The 19,517-nt window shown below is 38.4% G+C and overlaps 1 protein-coding gene across 2 annotated transcripts; it reads left to right on the top strand.

Annotated features, from left to right (window-relative positions):
- Positions 1–5,742: 5,742 nt before the first annotated feature.
- Positions 5,743–19,445, top strand: IMPACT (impact RWD domain protein). 2 transcript variants are annotated; one of them, XM_008636806.2, is made up of 11 exons: positions 5,743–6,105; positions 6,928–7,056; positions 7,785–7,837; positions 8,123–8,185; positions 10,288–10,373; positions 11,955–12,083; positions 12,374–12,468; positions 14,688–14,761; positions 16,283–16,373; positions 18,320–18,454; positions 18,703–19,445. In XM_008636806.2, the coding sequence occupies exons 1-11, from the start codon at positions 6,070–6,072 to the stop codon at positions 18,772–18,774; spliced, it is 963 nt and encodes a 320-aa protein (XP_008635028.1). In that variant the 5' UTR covers positions 5,743–6,069; the 3' UTR covers positions 18,775–19,445. The 2 variants fall into 2 exon arrangements, with proteins under 2 accessions (XP_008635028.1, XP_017593803.1); XM_017738314.1 differs by lacking the exon at positions 7,785–7,837 and having other exon boundaries at positions 5,751–6,105.
- Positions 19,446–19,517: the final 72 nt, after the last annotated feature.

Here is a 19,517-nt window from a genome sequence, read left to right as displayed (position 1 = left end):
TGGCTCCCCCCGGGGCTGCCCCGTGCCCGCTGCGGTTTGGTGTCGCACTCGTTTCAGTCGTGCCCAGCGACAGGATGAGGAGCAATGGCCGTAAACTAAAACACACGAAGTTGCACCTCAACATGAGGAAGAACTTCACGTTGAGGGTGTCAGAGCACTGGAACAGGTGCCCAAGGAGGTCATGGAGTCTCCCTCTCTGGAGACATTCCAAACTCACCGGGACGCGTTCCTGTGCCACCTGCGCTGGGTGACCCAGACTTGGCAGGGGGTTGGACCGGATGATCTCCAGAGGCCCCTTCCAACGCATGTGAGTGCCCGGGCTGCGGGGGCACGGCCTTGGCTCCGCTCTGCCCCGGGAGCTCCCCCGGCAGGGGCGGGACGCAAAGACGCCGACAGGCGTTCAGAGAGATGGGGGGACAAACCGGCCTCAAAGAGGACTGTAACACTACGAGAATGGTGCATCGCCAGAGAGGGGAAAAGGAAATCGCTTTGGTGGCTTATACAACCGTGTGGAGGTGAAAGAAAATTGTGAATACACACACTGCTTCTAAGAACAGCATAGCAACCTAAAAGAGAAATTGGGTGCTACCAGGGACAAAAAGTGAAGTACTCACTTTTTTCAAGGCCTTTTGGTCCACCACTCCTTCCCCTCTGTTTGTCCTACCCTTTTTTATTCACTACACCTTTCACCTGAAGCCAAGAGCTAGCACCTTGTTTTTCTGCCTTTAGCATGTGAGAGGGGTTGCGTTTTGAAAACTCCTACAGTGCCTTTGAAATCCTGCAAGAATTTATTAAGGGAGCAGGAAAGCTTTGCAGTGTTGTGGCATGACCAAGTCTGTGTCATATGCAGAAGGAGCACTGAAAAGGCAGGGCAGGAGCCACAGGTGCCATGACAAACCACCACAGAAGATTAGGATGAAACTTCTGTTCCAAAAGTGAGCAAGTTTAAACCTGAGCAATTCTTGTGAAACTCTTAAGGCATAGATAATGAGGCAAGCTTCATTTTTCTGCATTGTCTGTAGTGAGATATATTTTAATATTCGAAGAATGACATACCAAAAAGAAGAAAAGGAACACTTCCATACTTGCAGAGATAACACAAATGTATCATGTTTGGACTTCTGCTGCCTTTTGTTACTTTTAATTGGTTTATCTTAAGAGATCTGCTTCCAGCAATGCTTTAGTAAAAATTATATAACATCTGAGAGGCTTCAGGGAAGGATCACATTGGCTTTCTTGTCTTAGGAGAAGGACTTCAAGTTGCTGCCCTTACCTTCAAAGCACTAGCTGCGTTATCCCCACATACCTTTACCTTTATTTCTTCCTCTTGCTTCTGACTTTGAGCCATCTTTCACAATGCCATAAATGCTTTAAGCAACCTCACAATAAAACCTTTTCCTGTTTTGTATTTATTTTGCATACATGAATGCAAAATTAAAATATGTATATTATCACCTTGTATTTCTTACAAATTTTATAATGAAATAGAGATATTGCCACCCGCCTACTCTATAACCCATTGCAATGCAACACGGAGTTTACAGTTCAGTTTCACCCTTCGGCCAGTCAATGCAGGGTTTTTCTCTGAATCTGGGTAAGAAAGGCCTGAAAACAAATAACCTAATAAATTTAATGTTTTAAAAAGACAGAGTAAAGACCAACAGAGATAGCAAATAAATCAGAAGCCATGATGTCCACATTCCTGCAGCATTGGATTGACCCTGGATGGACTTCTCTCATGGCAGGCTGTACATATCCCAGCTCTGGAGAAAGGCTCCTCTTTGGTTGCAGTATTTTCGTTTTCTTACAAGAAAATAGCCATTCATAAAGGATGTTCATGAGATAGGTTCACTCCTTGCTATGCTTCTAGATAAAGGCAAGGCCATGCACGTGGTGTAATTGCCTGCACTCTGTGCCAAGGAGCTGGTGGAGTTAATCCTGCTTCCAAGGGTTTTGTGCACCACAATCCAGGCCTGAAGGCAGTGCAGCACAGCACACACCTGGGCCTGCTCCAGTAACTGTACTGTGAATCACCAACCCCTGGATGTACAGTCCTCTCCTGGCCAGGATCACTACACTCCCCCTGCTTCCACTGTCCTCAAAGAGTGTCTATTTTTCACCCGTGTCTTGCCTCCTTGCACATTCCAGAGTAATAATGAGCCAGTGCATTTGGACTTTGAAGTGTGGAAATGAGAAAAAGAGTGTTGCTGATATCAAGGTTTTGTTCTAAGTGTCTTTCCCCTGGTTTGTTTCTTTTTTTCATGTCTTTCCTTTTTCAGATAACCTGCTGAAATTAGTGATTCAGAAAGCATGAAAGGTGTCCCATCTTAGGGCTGAGCACACTGGCAAACAGCCTTGCACAGAACTCACTGAACTGTCTGGGATTTTCACAGAATAGTATTTTTTATATCCTTTCGGGTTCTGTGATGGGGCAGCCCTTATGGCGCTGAGACTTTGTGTTCTTCCTCTTCAGACTACAGCATACTGGTCAAATTTGAGATATATGACTGGGCAAGGGAGTGCACACAGGAAAATGAGAAGTGAAAGTAATAAATGATACATGATGGGTTGTATGTTTGTTTTCACGCAGTAACGTGTTAAATGACTGTGTGTTTGTTAGCTCATGAGCAGTCCTGAAAATTTGCTCCTTAGCAGCTTTCATGCAGCCCTGGTGCACTTCTTGAGGAAACTGCTCCTCAACTCTGAAAAGCACAGGTCCTTGCCCTATTTCCATACTGATTTTATTTATTTGTGGATCTCTCTGTATTACCATGGGCAACTGCCAGTGAGTGATAGAAGCAAATGTTCATGTTGTTCTGAACTGCCTGCAATAGGAATTCTTGCAGATGTGAGTCTGCTGCTGAGTTTCTTTCATACTTTGCAGGAAATAACCATAAAATGTGAATTTGTGGATGGTGTGAGTTGGATTGCCTCCTGAGCTGAGAAATGCTTTTTGCTGATCAAAGCAGCACTGAAGCAAGCTCAGGTAGTTTCTGAGGTATCCTCTAGCAGGGAAAAAAATACTGTAAGAGAGAAGAGTTCCTTTTAACATGCCCATTTTTTATCTGAATGCAAGTATGGCAGGAGAAAATGGGAGAATTCACTGCTGGTCCTCTTCTCTCAGGAGGCTCCTAAAGTCTGCTAGTAGTTATACTTCATAGAAAAGCTTTTGGATTTCTGTAGCTCTGCAGAAGGCAACTGTACCCTGCTATAGCCAGCACAAAAACAGGGTTGTGGCTATATGAAAAGAAACATTTCTAACCAAGGTGTTAAGTCCCCTTGTACATGTGCTTCTCCTCAGTCTTACCAGACATGTAGTTTTAGACCAAGAATCAGGTTTGTTTAACGCACTTTCTTGTTCTTGTCACTGAATCAGTTTGGTTCGGTTTTAGTTCCAAAATAATAAATCAGCTGTATATGGAGAGTTGAACCTTATAGCTAATTTATTGTGGTCAGTTTAGACCACAGTCTAGCTAAATGCATCATTGTGGAACTGAAATCAGCTGAATTACTTTGTCCTCAAATGGATAAATGCTCATTATTGGATGACCCAATTAAGATTTGTATTATAGAATGAGATTTCTTTTGAATGTAGAGTAGAATTGGAGCATTAAAGAGAATTTAGTATTTTGTTGATGAGAAACTATAGCAAAATGCTCTCCTTGAGCTATTCTTAAGACACTACTGGAAGAGTCTCAGTAGAAGAAAATCCTGCCCAAAACCAGAGTACAGAACTGAGGGCATTAATCAGTAGTACACGACATGACATGACATGACATGACATGACACGACATGACCTTGTCCTTATTTGTTCTCAATCTTCCTCTTCCTTTTATTGTAAAGAAGACGTTGAAAATGCATCATGTTGTTTGAACTGTTGTATGCAAAATAAAGCAGGGCTATGGATATTTTACTCAAACCTTAATTCTTCTGTATTTCTTAGTTCTGTGTTTTTCACTTATTTGTGATTCTGTCCTGCCTGAATGAATATTATTTATATCTTGCTTAAGTTTTTGTGCTCCAGTATTAGATTCTAGTTGCAGAAGGGAATGAGTAATTACCCAGTGTATTATCTTGCCCTGACAAAACAGAATAAAGAATTTGAGTTCAAGGTAGTGATTTGGGCTGCTTCCTGACCTCAGGGTTTTCTTGGCTTAATTGATTTGACTTGAGCTTTAAATGTTTTTCTTTGCTATCTGTGGTTTACAAAGACTGAACTGATGGACCAAAGGTTAGACTTTGTAACCGTTTTAAATATCAAAGTTTAAGCATAGCTGGGAAGTGTATCCTTTTGGGAGATGCCTCACTATAAGGAACAGTAAGGTCCAGTTATGTACTAAAAAAATACCCCAAATAGTTTAGTAAACTCTACTGTACTGATATCCTTCATTTGATGTGTATTTCATATCTGCTTTAATAGAATGTTTCAGACAGACAAAGACATTAATTATCTGGTAAATACTCCTGTGCACCATATCAGTTCAGCTACTCTGTTACTGATTTAGTATCTATAAACATGCTGGAGATTCATTAGCCACATTTATCTCCATTTCTGTTTAATAAGACTTGTCACAAATAAAAATGACAATGAAAGGAAATTAGCGAGTCCTCTGAAATCTGTTAGGTCTACAGTCCATACAGCTTTTGTGATTTATTCTCTGTGCCCCCTTATCTGGAGCAGTTTCTTCCTGGCCCAATAGTAGATTGCTGAAGTCTTTCATAGCAATGCTTTTATGACTTATAGACAAGTCATAAAAAATGGCAATAACATTTTTGAGCTATTTAATAACAAAAAATGTGTATAGTAATGTAACTCACTTGTTCAGCTAAGTCAAAACTAGCAATTTACAAAGCACAAGCACTATAGAGAGATTGCTGTTAGGAAGTTTAAGTCCTGTCATAGCTGTCTCTTTAGATTTATAAGGCAGTTTAGTATTAGGATGAACAGATGGAGCACCATCTTTTCTAGGTCCTTATGGAGTAAAGCTTTCAGTTATGTCTTGGTCAGAAGGCAGTTGTTTAAACAATACACTCACTCTGTCTATGTCTCTCTCTCTTTTAAAATTAACTGGAATACGTGACTTTGTCTGATAAAATGTGCATTTTTGTCATGTTCTAAGACTGGGTATATTCTTTTTATTATAATTTCAAAAATAATGAAACCAACTCTGTCTGTGACACTGAAAACAAAGACTTCTATTCACTAACTCTGAAATAATTTCTGTAGAACCACTGTGCAACCAGTTCTCCATCCAGGATACACGTAGTTGATATCACAGTGCTAGTTTTCTCCCTACTCAGTTGCATCCTGGGTGTTTTTAATGTTGTTGTTGTTGTGGGTTGTTCGTTTGTTTTGGTTTTTGTTTTGTCTTTAGAACGCCTGCCCTGATTGTCAGAATCATTCTGAACTCTAATCCCGTTCTCCTGAACGGGCGCAAATTCTCTAAGCTTTCGAGAAGGGCAAAACGAAGTTTACCTTGAATTCTTCCCAACTGTGTTAGTATAAAATCACACTGGAAGAAAACATAAACTACAAAACCTGCAAAAACGGTGAACCCATGCTTTGCGTGCAATGAGATCTTTACTGATCAGTGCCGTCTCTAAAAGAGATGCCACAAACTTGCCCAAGTTAAATGAAATAAATGGATTTCGAGAAATGACATGAAATGTAATTAATGTAATGAAAACTGCTTGGAACACCTGTTACTCTTTTAAATAATTTTTAAAGGGAATTGTGTAGTTCATTCATCATGTCAATCGTTCATTCCGAGTGCCATAAATGCAAGGTGAAAACGGCTGCATCACTAAAATCCTCACTGAAACAGAACTGCTTACACACTTCAATTTAAAAATCGGATGTAAGAAATAAGGGAAAACTATTCAGGAGGGATATAATGAAGGCTGTGTAGCAACCCGAGACACGACCACACCGCCCGCTCCCCCCGTCCCGGCAGCGGAAGGAAGGGCCTTCAGCGTCACCCCACGGCTGCGCACACGGCCCGGCGCCGGGCTGCTCCCTGGGCTTTTCCCTCCTTCTCCTTCCCTTCCTCCTCTATCCCTCGGGTCCCGATGGCGGCGAGTGACACGGAAAGGGCCCAGCAGCAGGTGAGCGGCGGAGGGGGCGAGGGGGCTGCGGGGAAATCGGTGACTTCAGGGAGCTCCTGGTGAACCCCGGCCCCTGAGCGGCTCCGTGCCCGCTGTGGCTCTGCACCGCCGAGCCAATTCAGGTGTTTCACTTCTAGGTGGAAGGCACTTCTCCGGTTTTTCTTTATAGAATTTGCTGAATATCCGCCCTTCCTCAGGAAGAGCTTAGTGCCAAACCCTTGGGGTCTTTCTCCTGCGGGGGTCCCACCTAGCCAGGAGCAGCACCGATTGGGAGCTGCAGGGAACGTGTTGGCATCTCCTCCCTGTCATTTTGCTCACCTGGTCACTGCTGAGAATGACAGGATTGTCCTCAGAAATTCAAAAACGTCTGTGTGTGAGAACTGAGCGAAGGCTACTTACAAAATCACAGAGTCAATTTTGTTGGAAAATATCTCTGAGATCATCGAATCCACCCTGTGGCCGAACACCCCACCAAGTCAACTAGACCACGGCACTAAGTGCAGCGTCCAGTCTTTCCTTAAACGCCTCTGGGCACTCCACCACCCCCCTGGGCAGTCCATTCCACTATCTAATCACCCCTTCTGTGAAGAAACTCTTCCTAATCTCCAGCCTAAACCTCCCCTGGTGCACCTTAAGTCCTGTGAGTCAGGACTGGATCCCTAGTACTTATGGCCTTCCAGTGCAGTGAATCTGGTCACATCTGTTGATAACTTGTAGAAGAGCAAGACTTTAAAAAGATGAAAAGATGATTGGCACACAAAGTTGTGTGGGCTTTATGGGGGGGGTGGGTATTTACTTTTGCTTTTTTTGTTTTTTTCTTAGATTGATGAAATTGAAGCCCTTTCGTCAATCTATGGTGATGATTGGTGTGTTGTTGATGAAGATGAAAAAATCTATTGCATTAAGATTAGTGACTGTCTGGATCAACCAAAATGGACCCTCTGTTTGCAGGTATAGTGGTGGGAAGAAGTTTAACTAAGTTTTGCAGTTGGACTGATGCAGGTGAAACGCTTTAAATATGGTTTATTATCAACTCACATGCATTAGGAAGCTTGTGGATTGGAGTCTGTGATAAGACTTTTCAGTGATTGTTCCTGTAAAACATTGGTGTGCTTGTGATATATTCAGTGGTTGCGTATCCTAATTCCACACCTGAGCAAAGCACTTCAGTGTATTTCACCAAAGACTGATTTCTGAAATATTTTTTACATCGACTTTGTGCCTCAGTGAATCTGCTGCATTTGCTTCTAGATTTGCTTTCTGGAAAGTGTTGAGACAAAACGAAGTTTGGATTAACTTAATTGATCCAACTCCTTACTTTATGTTTTCAGAACTGGAAGCAATAATTTACTTAGCATAAGAAACATTGAAATGTCTACTTAGGGAAGTCCAGTGCCACTTACTTAAGTCCAGTAATCATGTGTGCAGCTTTTTGCAATTTTTTTCTGTACTTTATTTTGCATCTGTATAAATTGCCCCATGAAACATTTTTGTATGCATTACCATTATTGGAATTTAAAATGCAAATATTCAGTTGTTGTTATTCTGTGACAACATACCCAAGTGTTTTCTTCATTTGTAACATGAATTGTAGTCCTAGTGCTTGACATCAGAGTCCTTCAGTAAAGCTTAGCAAGCTGAGGGTAGTCCAATGAATACATACCCTGAATTTCTTTCAGGTGATTTTGCCTCCAGGATATCCAACTGCAGAGCCACCTATTTATCAACTAAAGTAGGTGAAGTTTTCTGCAAACGTTTGTGTTTTCTGAATTGACACTGTTAATTGTTTATCTGTAAGTGGAAGTTTAGTTAAAATGCTTCTTGAATTAAAGTACACTGGGAATGGGGGATGTTTCCAGCAAGGATATTCTATTCTTTATCTTGCTTTTTCCAAGATGTTTACAGCTAGAATCTTTATGGTTGGCAAAGTTATATTTTCAAGGTGTTCACCACATTTACTTGGGAATGTTGGAAGCAGCATATAGCACAATTTTCATTGCATTTCTTTTCATTCTAGTGCCCCTTGGCTTCGAGGACAGGATTATACAGAACTAGCAAATAGCTTGGAAGAAATATATGTGTAAGTCCAAGACTGTGGAATAAAGTAAAAGGAGACAATGTATTTTCAGTTTCTATCTATTCTGCACTTGAATGTTGAAACACAGGATGTGAAAACATTTTGTTGTGTCTATGAGCGTAAGTGGCATACCAGTTTTTCTTAAAAGCTAAGGGATAAGTAGGTTTTAAAATAAACACATGCAGAATCTATTAACTGGAATCTGGAGCATCGTGGACTGTTTATTATCACAGTGTGCAGCTAACAACAAGGCATAATGAAAGCATAACAGCATTTAGAAATACTCAAATTACATGATTTTGAATTGCTGTGAAAGTGGGATAGAAAATATAGTAATTTTATATGGTTTATTTATTTCTTTCAGATCCCAAAGATAATATAAAATAAATGGGGGGAAAAAAAAAAGTACAGTCTTGCCCTAGATACTGAAATCTGAGCATCTTGCATAAGAGATGTTTTTTTAACGCCATAAGGAAGAGAGCACTTAGCTTGCATAAGGGTTTTTTACTTTGATTAACTGGGTTTCTTAGCTAATTAAGCAACAGCTCATTTAAGCAAGGAAAATTTAATTTGAAGTGTTAAAAATGCACAAGGATTTTAAGTGAAAAGTTCTGTGTGATCACATTCACTACAGTTGTTCAGTGGAGCAAAAAGGACAGAGGTTGTCCTTAATGCTGTCCAGATTCAAAGGATCTGATGGAGTCTCTACCACAGGTAGAGCTGCTGTAGGGGGTTATTTAAAGACCTGAGCATCCAGCACAAGTTGGCATGTGAGGGCTCTGAGCATGGTTCTTTTTTTGTTCTCCCCTCTGCAGTCCCGTAGGCTGTTGAATTGTACTAGTTCAGTCCCTTGCAGCTCCCTTCTGTCTGTATCAGCTGCTGTTCAGAGCCCTCGCTGGTCTGCTCTCACTTTGTTAGTTCCTCAGGAAGTGAATGTATTTGGGCCTTTATATGTCATTTTAGATTGTTGAAAAACCTGGAGTAGTCACTGATGTGCACAGTATTTGTGAAAGCCTTTTATCTATTCAATGTCTGCATGGTTGTCAGATGAACAGAGATACTCTGCATCATTCACATTGTATTTGACCAGGTTTCTAGTCCCTAGGGATCTAAGTTGTGAAGGTCTGCAGTCTAAACCAATGTGAACTATACTGTCAATTGCTATGGAAAAAATGGATCACTACAGATCACAAGTCTGTTTTGGGAGACACGAAGTGTAATTTACAACTCTTCAGAAACCGTAATTGGGTGATGACTGGACAAATTGCTATTTACTTTCATAAAGCAGGGAAATTTTATTCCTTTTATAATCTTTTCCATTCCATCACTAAAAAAATGTCTTCAGGTATTAAAGAAGTGCTTCGATACAATAAGCAGTGTGAAATCATGGTGTTGATTTGTTCTGGAGTCTGTCTGGATTTTGCAGTCAGAGCTACAAGTTCATGAAATCCTTATTTTTGCTTGAATATTTTTCTTAAAATATGTATGTTTATTTGAATTTGATTGTTTCCACAGCCCTGCTGTATACGTTAAGCAAAGTTTAAAGATGTAATTTGTTACTTACCTGGTGTCCAGATGGTGGCAGTAAGAATAAAATTAATGAGAAACCATGAGATATCTACAGCCCTAAATCTTTCGTTTTGTTTCTTAGACAAACAGGCACAGTTTATAACCGTTACAACCATTTGAAACGTGTTTTGAGTTGTTTGGGTCCTGCTGCACAAAAAGGAAGCATTCCTTAACTCCTAACATGCATATATAAAACGTGCTCATCCCATCCTCCCCCAGTACCCTAATACACACCTGTGCCCCCTGAGGGACGCCTACTAGACCTAAATCTTTATCTCTCTGTGCTATAGCACTGCCTGTTACCCAAACTGTAGTGTTTCATTCCAGTGCTCCACTGACCTGCCATCATAGTCCACCAATATGTGTTTCACCCAGTGAGCTACTGAGACAGAACTCTACACAAGCCTGCCTAAGCTCTTTATCTCTCTAGCTTATGTTATATTTCTGTGTGTCTGAAATCTGTATGTTATTTGATGTACTTTCCAAGTGAAATCTGTAGAAGTGATTCTTCATTTACCATGAGTTTTTACTTCCAGACAGAACCTTGGTGAAAGTATATTGTATTTATGGGTGGAGAAGATACGAGAAGTTCTCATACAAAAGGCACAGTCTTCAGATCCAGGTACTTCAGCAAATACTTGGGGTTTTCATTTTCCTTCTTGTTCCACTGCAAAGTAAGATTTCATACAAGTTAGCTTATGCCCACTTTTGAATTGGATCTAAATATCAGGAAACAGTCTCCAGTGTCATGGCTTACTGTTTTACAGTGGTAGTGTGCCTTTTAAAAAAGCAGTAGGGAAAAGAAGGTGTAGGTGGCCTGTGAACAAAGTCCTCAGTTTTCTCAGGAATGCAGTTACTTGTATGAAAGGACAGTGCTGCCCACAGGTGCATTATGCATTATTCTGCAAATGAATAATTCATACCAGTAATTAACTTCTGGTGTTGAGTGCCCTGTTGGAGGATTGGGATTCAAGAGAAGATAAACTTCAGTGGAATATGCTGACAAATGACCAAGTATTCCATCATTTTACTTTTTCATCCTTCCATTCATTCTACTGTATTGGGATGAGAAGTACATCATCAGTAGAGCTGCAGTGATTCTTCTGCTGTTACTCTTACAGAGTTTGTGTAAATTCACAGTTGTTCTTTCAAAAAATGGTGGGGGGGTGGTTTGTACATTAACATGCTAAATTGCTATGAAATGTGTCAGTGACATGCATGCATGCACATATGGCAAAAGGAAACAGAACTACTTTTCTCTGTCGGGTTTTATCTTAGTCCTGTGAGAAATAAAAGTCTGAAGAGAAAAAACCTCATTTTCAGTGTTGTTCTACGGTAAGGTCCAGTCTTAGTCTTTCCATAAACTGTGCATTTTGTTGCTACATCACAGACACTGGAGAAGTCATTTTTCACTACTGTGACTAAAGGAGTGGACACTGAGAAGTGAAAATTTTACTGACAGTATTGGAAGTTTGGGTATTTTGACCACAACCTTATGGCTTCCATTTTTGAACATGCTTTATCACCCCTCTGTTTTTTGTGGAAAATACATATAAGCACATCATAGGCCCTCTAAATAGGAATCAAACTGTGGTATATTAATTTGGCTCTAAATCCAGATGTCAGAATCGTGTATATTTCCTCCTTTGTTATTGACTATTACTTTTTGGATGTTCTATGCATGAAGGAAAACAGGATTTTGGGAATCCCAGAATACTTGAAGCATGTTGAGAGGGATGTTTCAAGTCTAATGATTTTATAACCTCATGAAGTAGCATTGAGCAGCAGTTCTACGTTTTTCCCTGGATGACCATTAAATGACTGTAGTTTTTGTGAAGCAGCAGCTTAATTTGATTGCTAAATTCAGATAAAAGGTAGCATCTTGACTGTTTAATGGAAATAGTAAACATGATTGTTCTTTTTTTTTCTTAGAAATACTGTTAGTATTGAAACAGAAGATCTTATGGAAGGATCCCATAGTATGAGTATTTTATTTTTAATTCTCAGGAAGTTTTAAGTTAATACTGGGCTGAGTACTTTGGGTTTTGTTGTAATTAATGTTACTATTCTCCATTTAAAAATTCTTAATGTCAAACTGTTTTTAACTGAAAAGCCAGAGACTTTTGAGAAAAAGTGTTTGAAATTTTGTTTTGCTTGTCTTGCAAAAAATGTGTAATAAATTCTACTACTTGTATCTTAATAGAACCAGATATTAAGAAAACCACTGAAGAAGTTGATGAAGATGATGGAGATGATTTTCTCTTAGACTATCAGCCCGTTCAGGAAGATCAAAGTAAAATGTTAAATTACATGACATCTGAAAGTCAGGAAGGTAAAAAATATGCTCTTGTTAATTCTGTTGAAATAATTTAAAAGAGGCCTGAAGATTCTGCTTTTCTACTCAGCTTTAGAGTAAATCTAGTGACAGTAGAATTATAATAAAGTTTAATAACAGTGATTAAAAAATGTAACATGCTTTTGGTGGGTTTGTCTGTTATTTTCTGTACTTCCCTTTAACAAGTCCCTTTTTTTAAAGTTGAGGCATTCTTTACTTTTATAGCCACTTGCATTGTTTCTGTACTCTTAAAAGAAAAGAAACACTCTCTTGTTTGTGACCCACAGATGAAGAACTGCCACCCATACATCATGGAAACCCAATCACAGATCGAAGGAGCACTTTCCAAGCACATCTGGCTCCAGTGGTGACAACCAGACAAGTTAGTAGAGATCAGTTCTTCTCCTTTTGCCTTTACTGAAATACTTGGAATTTTCCAAATATGTTGGTCTGTCTGTTCTGTGCATCTTTCTGTGCTAATATTTTCCGAGTAGTTACTGGTGTCTTGCTTTCACTGTCAGCTGAATCATTCTAGATAACAGCTCTGCAATGCTTCCTGCTATTCTTCACCACTATGTGCATTAGATGAAAGAGAATAAGAACACTGTTATTTGACTTCAGGATGTTGGCAGGTTTATCATAACATATTTGGAAGTTTCTGAGTCTATCATGTGTTAGCTGGAAAAGGAATTAAAATGGGTTTATAAGTGTTTTCCCTCCTTCAGAAAGGAATTCTGTTGAAAAACACACTTGGATTGTGCATAAGTAAATCTTTATCATGACCTAATTGAGAGGGGTTTGGAGCTTCTTTTGTACATCACTTTCCATCTGTTACCATCAGCCTCCTTTGGTCATCCCTGTTTAGTGAGGAAACTACTGTTCTTTTTTTTCATTAACTCAAGAGTTAAACCTTGAGAGGATTTTTCTCTTTCTTTTTGTGCAATTTTAGGTTTTGTTTTAAGAATTTTTGGTAAGGGATTTTGTCAAGTGCTTCTTGAAGTTCCAGGTAAGCTAGGTCTACTACATGCTCAGTAACTATGAAAAAACATTGACATATTGACAGGGTTTTTGGCTGATTTCTGTGTAAAAAAGCTGTAATGTTTGAAGCTGTTGGTGTTTTTTTTGTTTTGTTTTTTTCTTCCCCCTCAGTAGTTTGCTTAGTATGGACATAAGAATTGGTCTCTGAATCCTAGCATCCCTTCTGGAGCACTTGGACCTTTCAAGTTCACATAGACTGTACATTTGTTTGGGTTTTTGTGTATGTAGGAACAATCTTGCTCACAAATCATGATAAAAGCATTTTGAAATGAAAAAGATATGTTAAGCCAATGATTCGCATTTCTTCCCTTTCTAAAGCAGCAGAGGTCATTTATATATATTAAAGAATCACTTAAAGAAGGTACAGCTGTAGCACAAAAATGAATCTTGAAAGTATGTTTTTAGGAATCTGGTAGCTGGCAAATAAGTAGTGTCAAAGGTGATGATCGTTTCATATGACTTGTGCTTTAAGTCCATGTATTGAAACTTACTGTTTCAACTTACTGTCCATGTATATGAAAGTGTATTAAGAAGTACAAGTTGTCTTCCTTCAGCATTCAAAGTAAGGAGAAGACAGATGTCTGAAGCAATATTCTCCATTAATAATAGGATTTTTTTCATTGAGGTATCTTTTATTTGAGGTGATTCTTGTCGGTTGAATTTCTTCAAGAAGAATTGAAAATAGCACAGTATAGCTAGGGCAGATATTTAATATATCTATTGATTACTCCTCTGAGACATTGGTTTTTGCAGGGAAGGTAATTTACTTGCCAGGCATGTTTTCCCAGACTTCTGCAATTTCAGTAATGCTTTATATTATGTACAATAATGATGTCTTAATCAAAAGCTCTTTTTTTTGCTAGACCCTTGGAACGGGTTGAACAATTGTTAGCATGTTTACTTAGAAACATATGATGAACTGATACTGATAAATGTTCTGAATTTGGTACTTCTTAAGAGCAAAGAGATAGACATGGGAATATCTGTTTTCTGGGAAGTACTGACACTTTCAGACCGCTAATAGGACATTTTCTGGTTTTACTGTTCTTTCTGTGAAGTGGAAGCTGTGAAAAAAAGCATGTTTGAGGGAAAAGGAAAAGCTTGAAATGTAGTAGGGCTTTCTAAACATAATGTTTTTGTGAAATAACTAAAAGCAGTGTGTAGTGGGAATATGTATGTCAAGTTGTGTTCTATTCCAGCTTAACTTATTATTAGAAGAGTAGGCAGGTGCAATTGATACTTAATACTGACTAAAAATATTTTCCAGATCTGTCCCTTGTTTAATAAAGCAATTTGACCCTTCTACATCTTGAGCAATAGTATGAATGTACACAATGTAGAAATTCAAGGGACAGGCTGTTTTCAGTATCCCAGAAAAATTGTTTAAAGCAAGTATGAGAGTACTGAGAAGCTGGTTTTTGAGTTATCATACTGAACATTTTATGTCAAAGCATGATACTGTTTCATGGTAGTGCTAGGGAAATGGTTTTTTAGCAGTGGTATTGAGAGGGATGTATGAAATCACTGTTACAAAAGGAGGGTTTTTTCTGTTGTTTTCTGTAGGTAAAAAGAGTTCTTGAAAAATTATATGAGAACAAGAAAATTGCAAGTGCTACCCACAACATATATGCATACAGGTGAGATACAAACAGTGATTTTTTTTTTTTTTAGTGTTCTTTGACGGATGAGTGCAGGACATAATAAAGAAATTCCTTCCTACTAAATTTCCTTGCTGTTAAAAGAAATTCCTTGCTTTAGAGAGTAGGTTTCTTGTTTGTATGGTAAATGTTGCAGGTGTTATTTTGAATTTGAGGTCAATACAGTAGGAAAGAAGAATGTGAAGCAGCATTAGGAATAGAAAAAAAAAGTGGATTTGAACATGTGTTGGTATACTTTGTGTAGTATGTCTGAGCATGGAAATGTTACATCATCCTGAACTAAATGTGTTTTCACTTGGGTGAAGTAACTTCTTTTTCCCCCCCCAACCTTATATTTAGAAATAGCTGAAAATGTTCAATTGAAATAAGAGTCGAATCAGAAAGCCTGATGCAGACATCTGGCATACGAAGTTTCAGCTGAAATACAAGAAACTTCAGGGATTATGAGAACCAGGTAAAATTGAGTTTGGCAGTCATCTGCTTCTGGCAACTTTTGTGAACATAGCTTATGTGAAATGAATTGGTCACAGTCCAGATGCCAGTGTAGGTTTTCTGAGGAATGTGGCAGTAAAAGGGAGCCCTTTGATTACTGAAGGAACCAGTCATCTGAAAAAGCACGTACAGGTGCTGATCCATTCATGCCCATCCTGGTGTGATCCTAATGAAACATGAAATGAGAGCAAGTGAAAGCTTATTTTACCAAAAAGTAAAAGCTTCTACCTAAGTTAGAAGTTTCGGTAAAGAGGGCATTTCTGTTCTTACAGATGATGATCTGGCTTCTTTCACTCTTATTATCCAAATCCACTTGGAAAAAATAAAAAGGAACAAGCACATACTTACTGCTTCCTCTTTGTCATATAATAGTAGAAGCCTCTTTCTCATTGTGTCACCTGTAACTAAGTTCAGAACTTAGGAAATAAGTTGGTAACAAACCAACTTATTGCTCAGTAGACCTCTAAGCATTACTTCTGGAAGATTAGACCTGGGCAGCTGACCTTTTTATGAAACAATACACCCAAAAGTTTACTGCAGTGCCTCCTGAGGAGGGAGATGACATGGAGAATCCAAAGGCAAATTTCAGTAATAGTTTCATGTTGCTGCTGAAATACAGACCTAATTAATTATTCATAATGTTTTTGTCCAAGTTCTTCCAGCTTCTAGGTTTATACCATAATTTGAATCTGTGTCTGATGGAGTTGGTTTCAGCTAGATGTAATAATTAGGCTAAAAGCCTGGGTATTTTTCTGTTTAGGGACTTTAAACTGGAGTTTACCTGAAGTGGCTAAAGTCTGTGTAAAAGCTTCTCAAAACTTATCCTACTGTACAGATAAACATTTGTGGTTTACCCTATGCCTCATCCTGTTTTCATGTAAATGTCTGTGGTAGAGAATTAGAACTGATACACATGTGTATGAAAGATCTGAGACTTTATTAATCATGTAGAAATGTTAGTTAATTGACATTTTAAAATCCATTTTATGTTTTTTTTTTCTTGTATAGAATATACTGTGAAGATAAGCAGACATTCCTACAGGATTGTGAAGATGATGGAGAGACAGCAGCAGGTGGCCGTCTTCTCCATCTCATGCAGGTTGTAGAAATTAATCTTTGACTTCTGGAAATCTTGAATTGAAATTGATTTTAAAAATCACTACAATGTAAATAAGCTTGTAGAAGATTTTTTAAACTTTTGTTCTGCTAATAGCCAGCCAGATGATTGCTTTCTCAAGGTGAAAGGAGAAACACAGACTGTAGCACTTACAAGTCTCGGAGCACAGAAATGAGTAATGTTTCATAGGTGGCAAGGATAGTTTGAATGGATTAAAAGAGAACTAAGCTTTAATTCCTATGCTTCCTGTGTGGTGTAAGGTACACAGAAAATGAAGACTGGGAGGGCTGACTGTCAGAAAATAACAGCTGACCTGTGCACAACCTTCACGTGGTTTCCTCGAGTAGGCGTAATAAAAAGACACCGATATATGAACTTGCAGAGTAGAACTTCAAATACAAAAGGAGTGAAAGAGTTGTTTTGATCATTTAGTCTGTTTTGTTGTGCTATTTCCTGTTCTGGGTCCTTAGCCCTCATACTCGCATATATTTTAGTCTTCAAGGGTTGAAATAATACTTGGCTACTAAATGTGAGTTGAGATGGATAAATTTTGGTTCGAGCTGCAAGCCCTCATAAAACCGTAATTAAAATAGCACAGCTACAGGGGACAGCTGGGTACATCTTAATGCTGTGCCTCAGGTCACTTAGCTGTGTAAGCAGACAATACATTTCTTTTTATTTTATATTGATGTCCTCTTTACAACAGGAACTTTATTTTCCTGTCCATTTCTTGCTTGAATGTTCTTTTGCTTAGTATGTTGCACTCTTATTCCTGGAGGCTCTCCTCCACCCACCAAGCTTCCTTTTTTTTTTTTCTGAAAAAAATATAATTGATGGAAACATTCTGACATTTTTAATTTTGAACTTTTTCAAACTTCCTAAATAACTCAAACCAGACTTGGGAAGGTTGAATAAACAAACAAGCTTAGGTTATGCAATATATGCTAGTATATATGCTAAGTGTGAAAACATTATTGCTCTGAAAATAATGCAAAGAAACAATTTGGCAGTTACTGTACTTCAGTTTGTTCTGAGCTTATCAGCTTTTCTTCAGCATGTTAATATGTGCTTTTGAAACTTGTCTAGGCACTTATTATTCCATAAAAATCCTGTTTAGAAAGTGACATAACAATCCTCTTTCAAATATGAATGTGTGATAGAGATCAGAAAAATCAGCCATAGGAAAAGATTGTAATAGTTTATAGGCTGATTTCTAGATGTTCATAGATCTTGCAGTTTTTTTGTTTTGAGCTCTTATGACATATGGTTATGAAAATAAGGTGATTTAAAACATTTATTGTAGCTGAACTTACCAGGTTTTTTTGGGGGTTTTTTTTGCAACAGAAATTAATCTTTTTTCAGATAAGTCCAGCATTTCAAGATAGCACTTTCTAGTTACAAGAAACTATATTTTAGATTAGTACCATCCTGTTTACTGTCAGCAGTTGTTACATACAGATTTTATGGCAAATACATAAATGTAGAGTAGAAAATGCCTGTCATAGAACATGCCCCCAGTCCTCCTCATTTTAAAATTCTAAGAATATTTCTGTTTTCACAAACAATGATTGACTCTCCTAATAGTATTGTTCAAATTAGTCAGACACCTGTTTTGTTCTCCTTAACAGAGATGATTAATGGTTGTTGACATGCACATGTTAACAGTACTAGCTTATGGCATTTTATTTATCCATACGTACGATGCCTGTGGCCTGGCCTAGCCTTATCCACCAACACTTCCAAAAATGTAAATAGACAATCAGCTTCATGACAGAGTAATAATTGATCATACCAAAGAATAAGAAATGTAACTCAGTAATTTTTTTGAATACAAGATAGTAGACCCTTTTTACGTTTCAAATTGGTGTCAGCAGTAAACCAGGTTCAATTAAAAGATAACAGCTTTTATTGCTTTCTTTTATTCACAGATTTTGAATGTCCACAACGTGTTGGTTGTGGTGTCGCGCTGGTATGGAGGTATTCTCTTGGGACCGGATCGTTTCAAACATATAAACAACTGTGCAAGAAACGTCCTTGTGGAATACAACTATGTACCATCAACGGTATGTTCTGCCCTTAGAATGAAGGCATTTGCATGTGAACTTCTGTCAGTTTCCACCTTTAGATGAAGGCAGAAGAAAAGTAATACAAACTGTGTGAATGGATAAACATTATACGAGTCAAAATTTTCCTAAATCCCAATGACCTATGAATACTATTCATATTAAAAATAATTCTCATGGGTGACCTTGGGAGAATACTTGTGGTTTACAAGAATATTTTTTAAATTTTGAAATGCTTTTCATTTCAGGAAGAATCATCTAGACAAGCCGGAAGGAGCAAAAAGATAAGGAAGGACAACAAGAAGAGAACAGAACACTAATTTATTTTTAAAAAACTTCAAAAGATTATTTTGCACATATTTATATGAAAAGAAAACCTGGACCCTATTGCCTTATCTGATAGAATGGACATGTTGTATACAGAAGAGAGTTCAGTAAAGCCATAGATACATTTTCATCTCGTTTTGTGAATTCTTCTGTTGTTCTGAAGTAGAGCTTAGACACGAGCTTTCTGTTTCTTACACATTTGAGCTCCTTGTTATGAGGACAGTGCAGCATCTGGAACCGTTGCTCCATCCCACCCCTTCTCACCAAACAACAGTTGACTAATTGAAAATGTGAATTTCTCATCTTCTCCATTCCTGGATTCAAATACCTGTCTTGTATTAGTAACTGAATTCTCCCGTTTGTTGTGCTGAGAGTGGGACTAGAGTCATTCATACACCCGGTCGCTTAAAAAGTTTTAGATGCTCTTGTGAAAGGAAAGAATGGGGTTGAGTGCTGTGTTTGGAGTGCCTGGTCCTGCTCTGGATCAGATGTTAGATAGGACCTGCTTGGTGGCATAAGACTGAACATGGGCAGTGAACTAAGAAATGTGATGGAACCACTACAAAATTTCTTAGATAATTGTTCTGTGACAACTGACACTGTAAGAGCCTGCTGAAAAGATGAGAATTTCGTGTTGCATAATTAAAGGAACCGGTGAAATAGACCATACAGTCAGTGAGCAGAATGAATCCTCTGTCCTTTAAAATGTCTGGAAGCGGACCATCAAAGCGGAAAT

The sequence above is a fragment of the Corvus brachyrhynchos genome, unplaced genomic scaffold, assembly GCF_000691975.1.
Source record: "Corvus brachyrhynchos isolate BGI_N302 unplaced genomic scaffold, ASM69197v1 scaffold106, whole genome shotgun sequence".
NCBI lineage: Eukaryota > Metazoa > Chordata > Aves > Passeriformes > Corvidae > Corvus > Corvus brachyrhynchos.
This window is presented reverse-complemented; position numbering and strand designations above follow the sequence as displayed.

Bases quoted from the DNA above. Each gene is read 5' to 3' on its own strand.
- IMPACT (XM_008636806.2), top strand. From the start codon at position 6,070: ATGGCGGCGAGTGACACGGAAAGGGCCCAGCAGCAG. The intron at 10,374-11,954 runs GTACTTCAGCAA...GTATCTTAATAG, and splicing joins GGCACAGTCTTCAGATCCAG to AACCAGATATTAAGAAAACC. The intron at 14,762-16,282 runs GTGAGATACAAA...TTTCTTGTATAG, and splicing joins CACAACATATATGCATACAG to AATATACTGTGAAGATAAGC.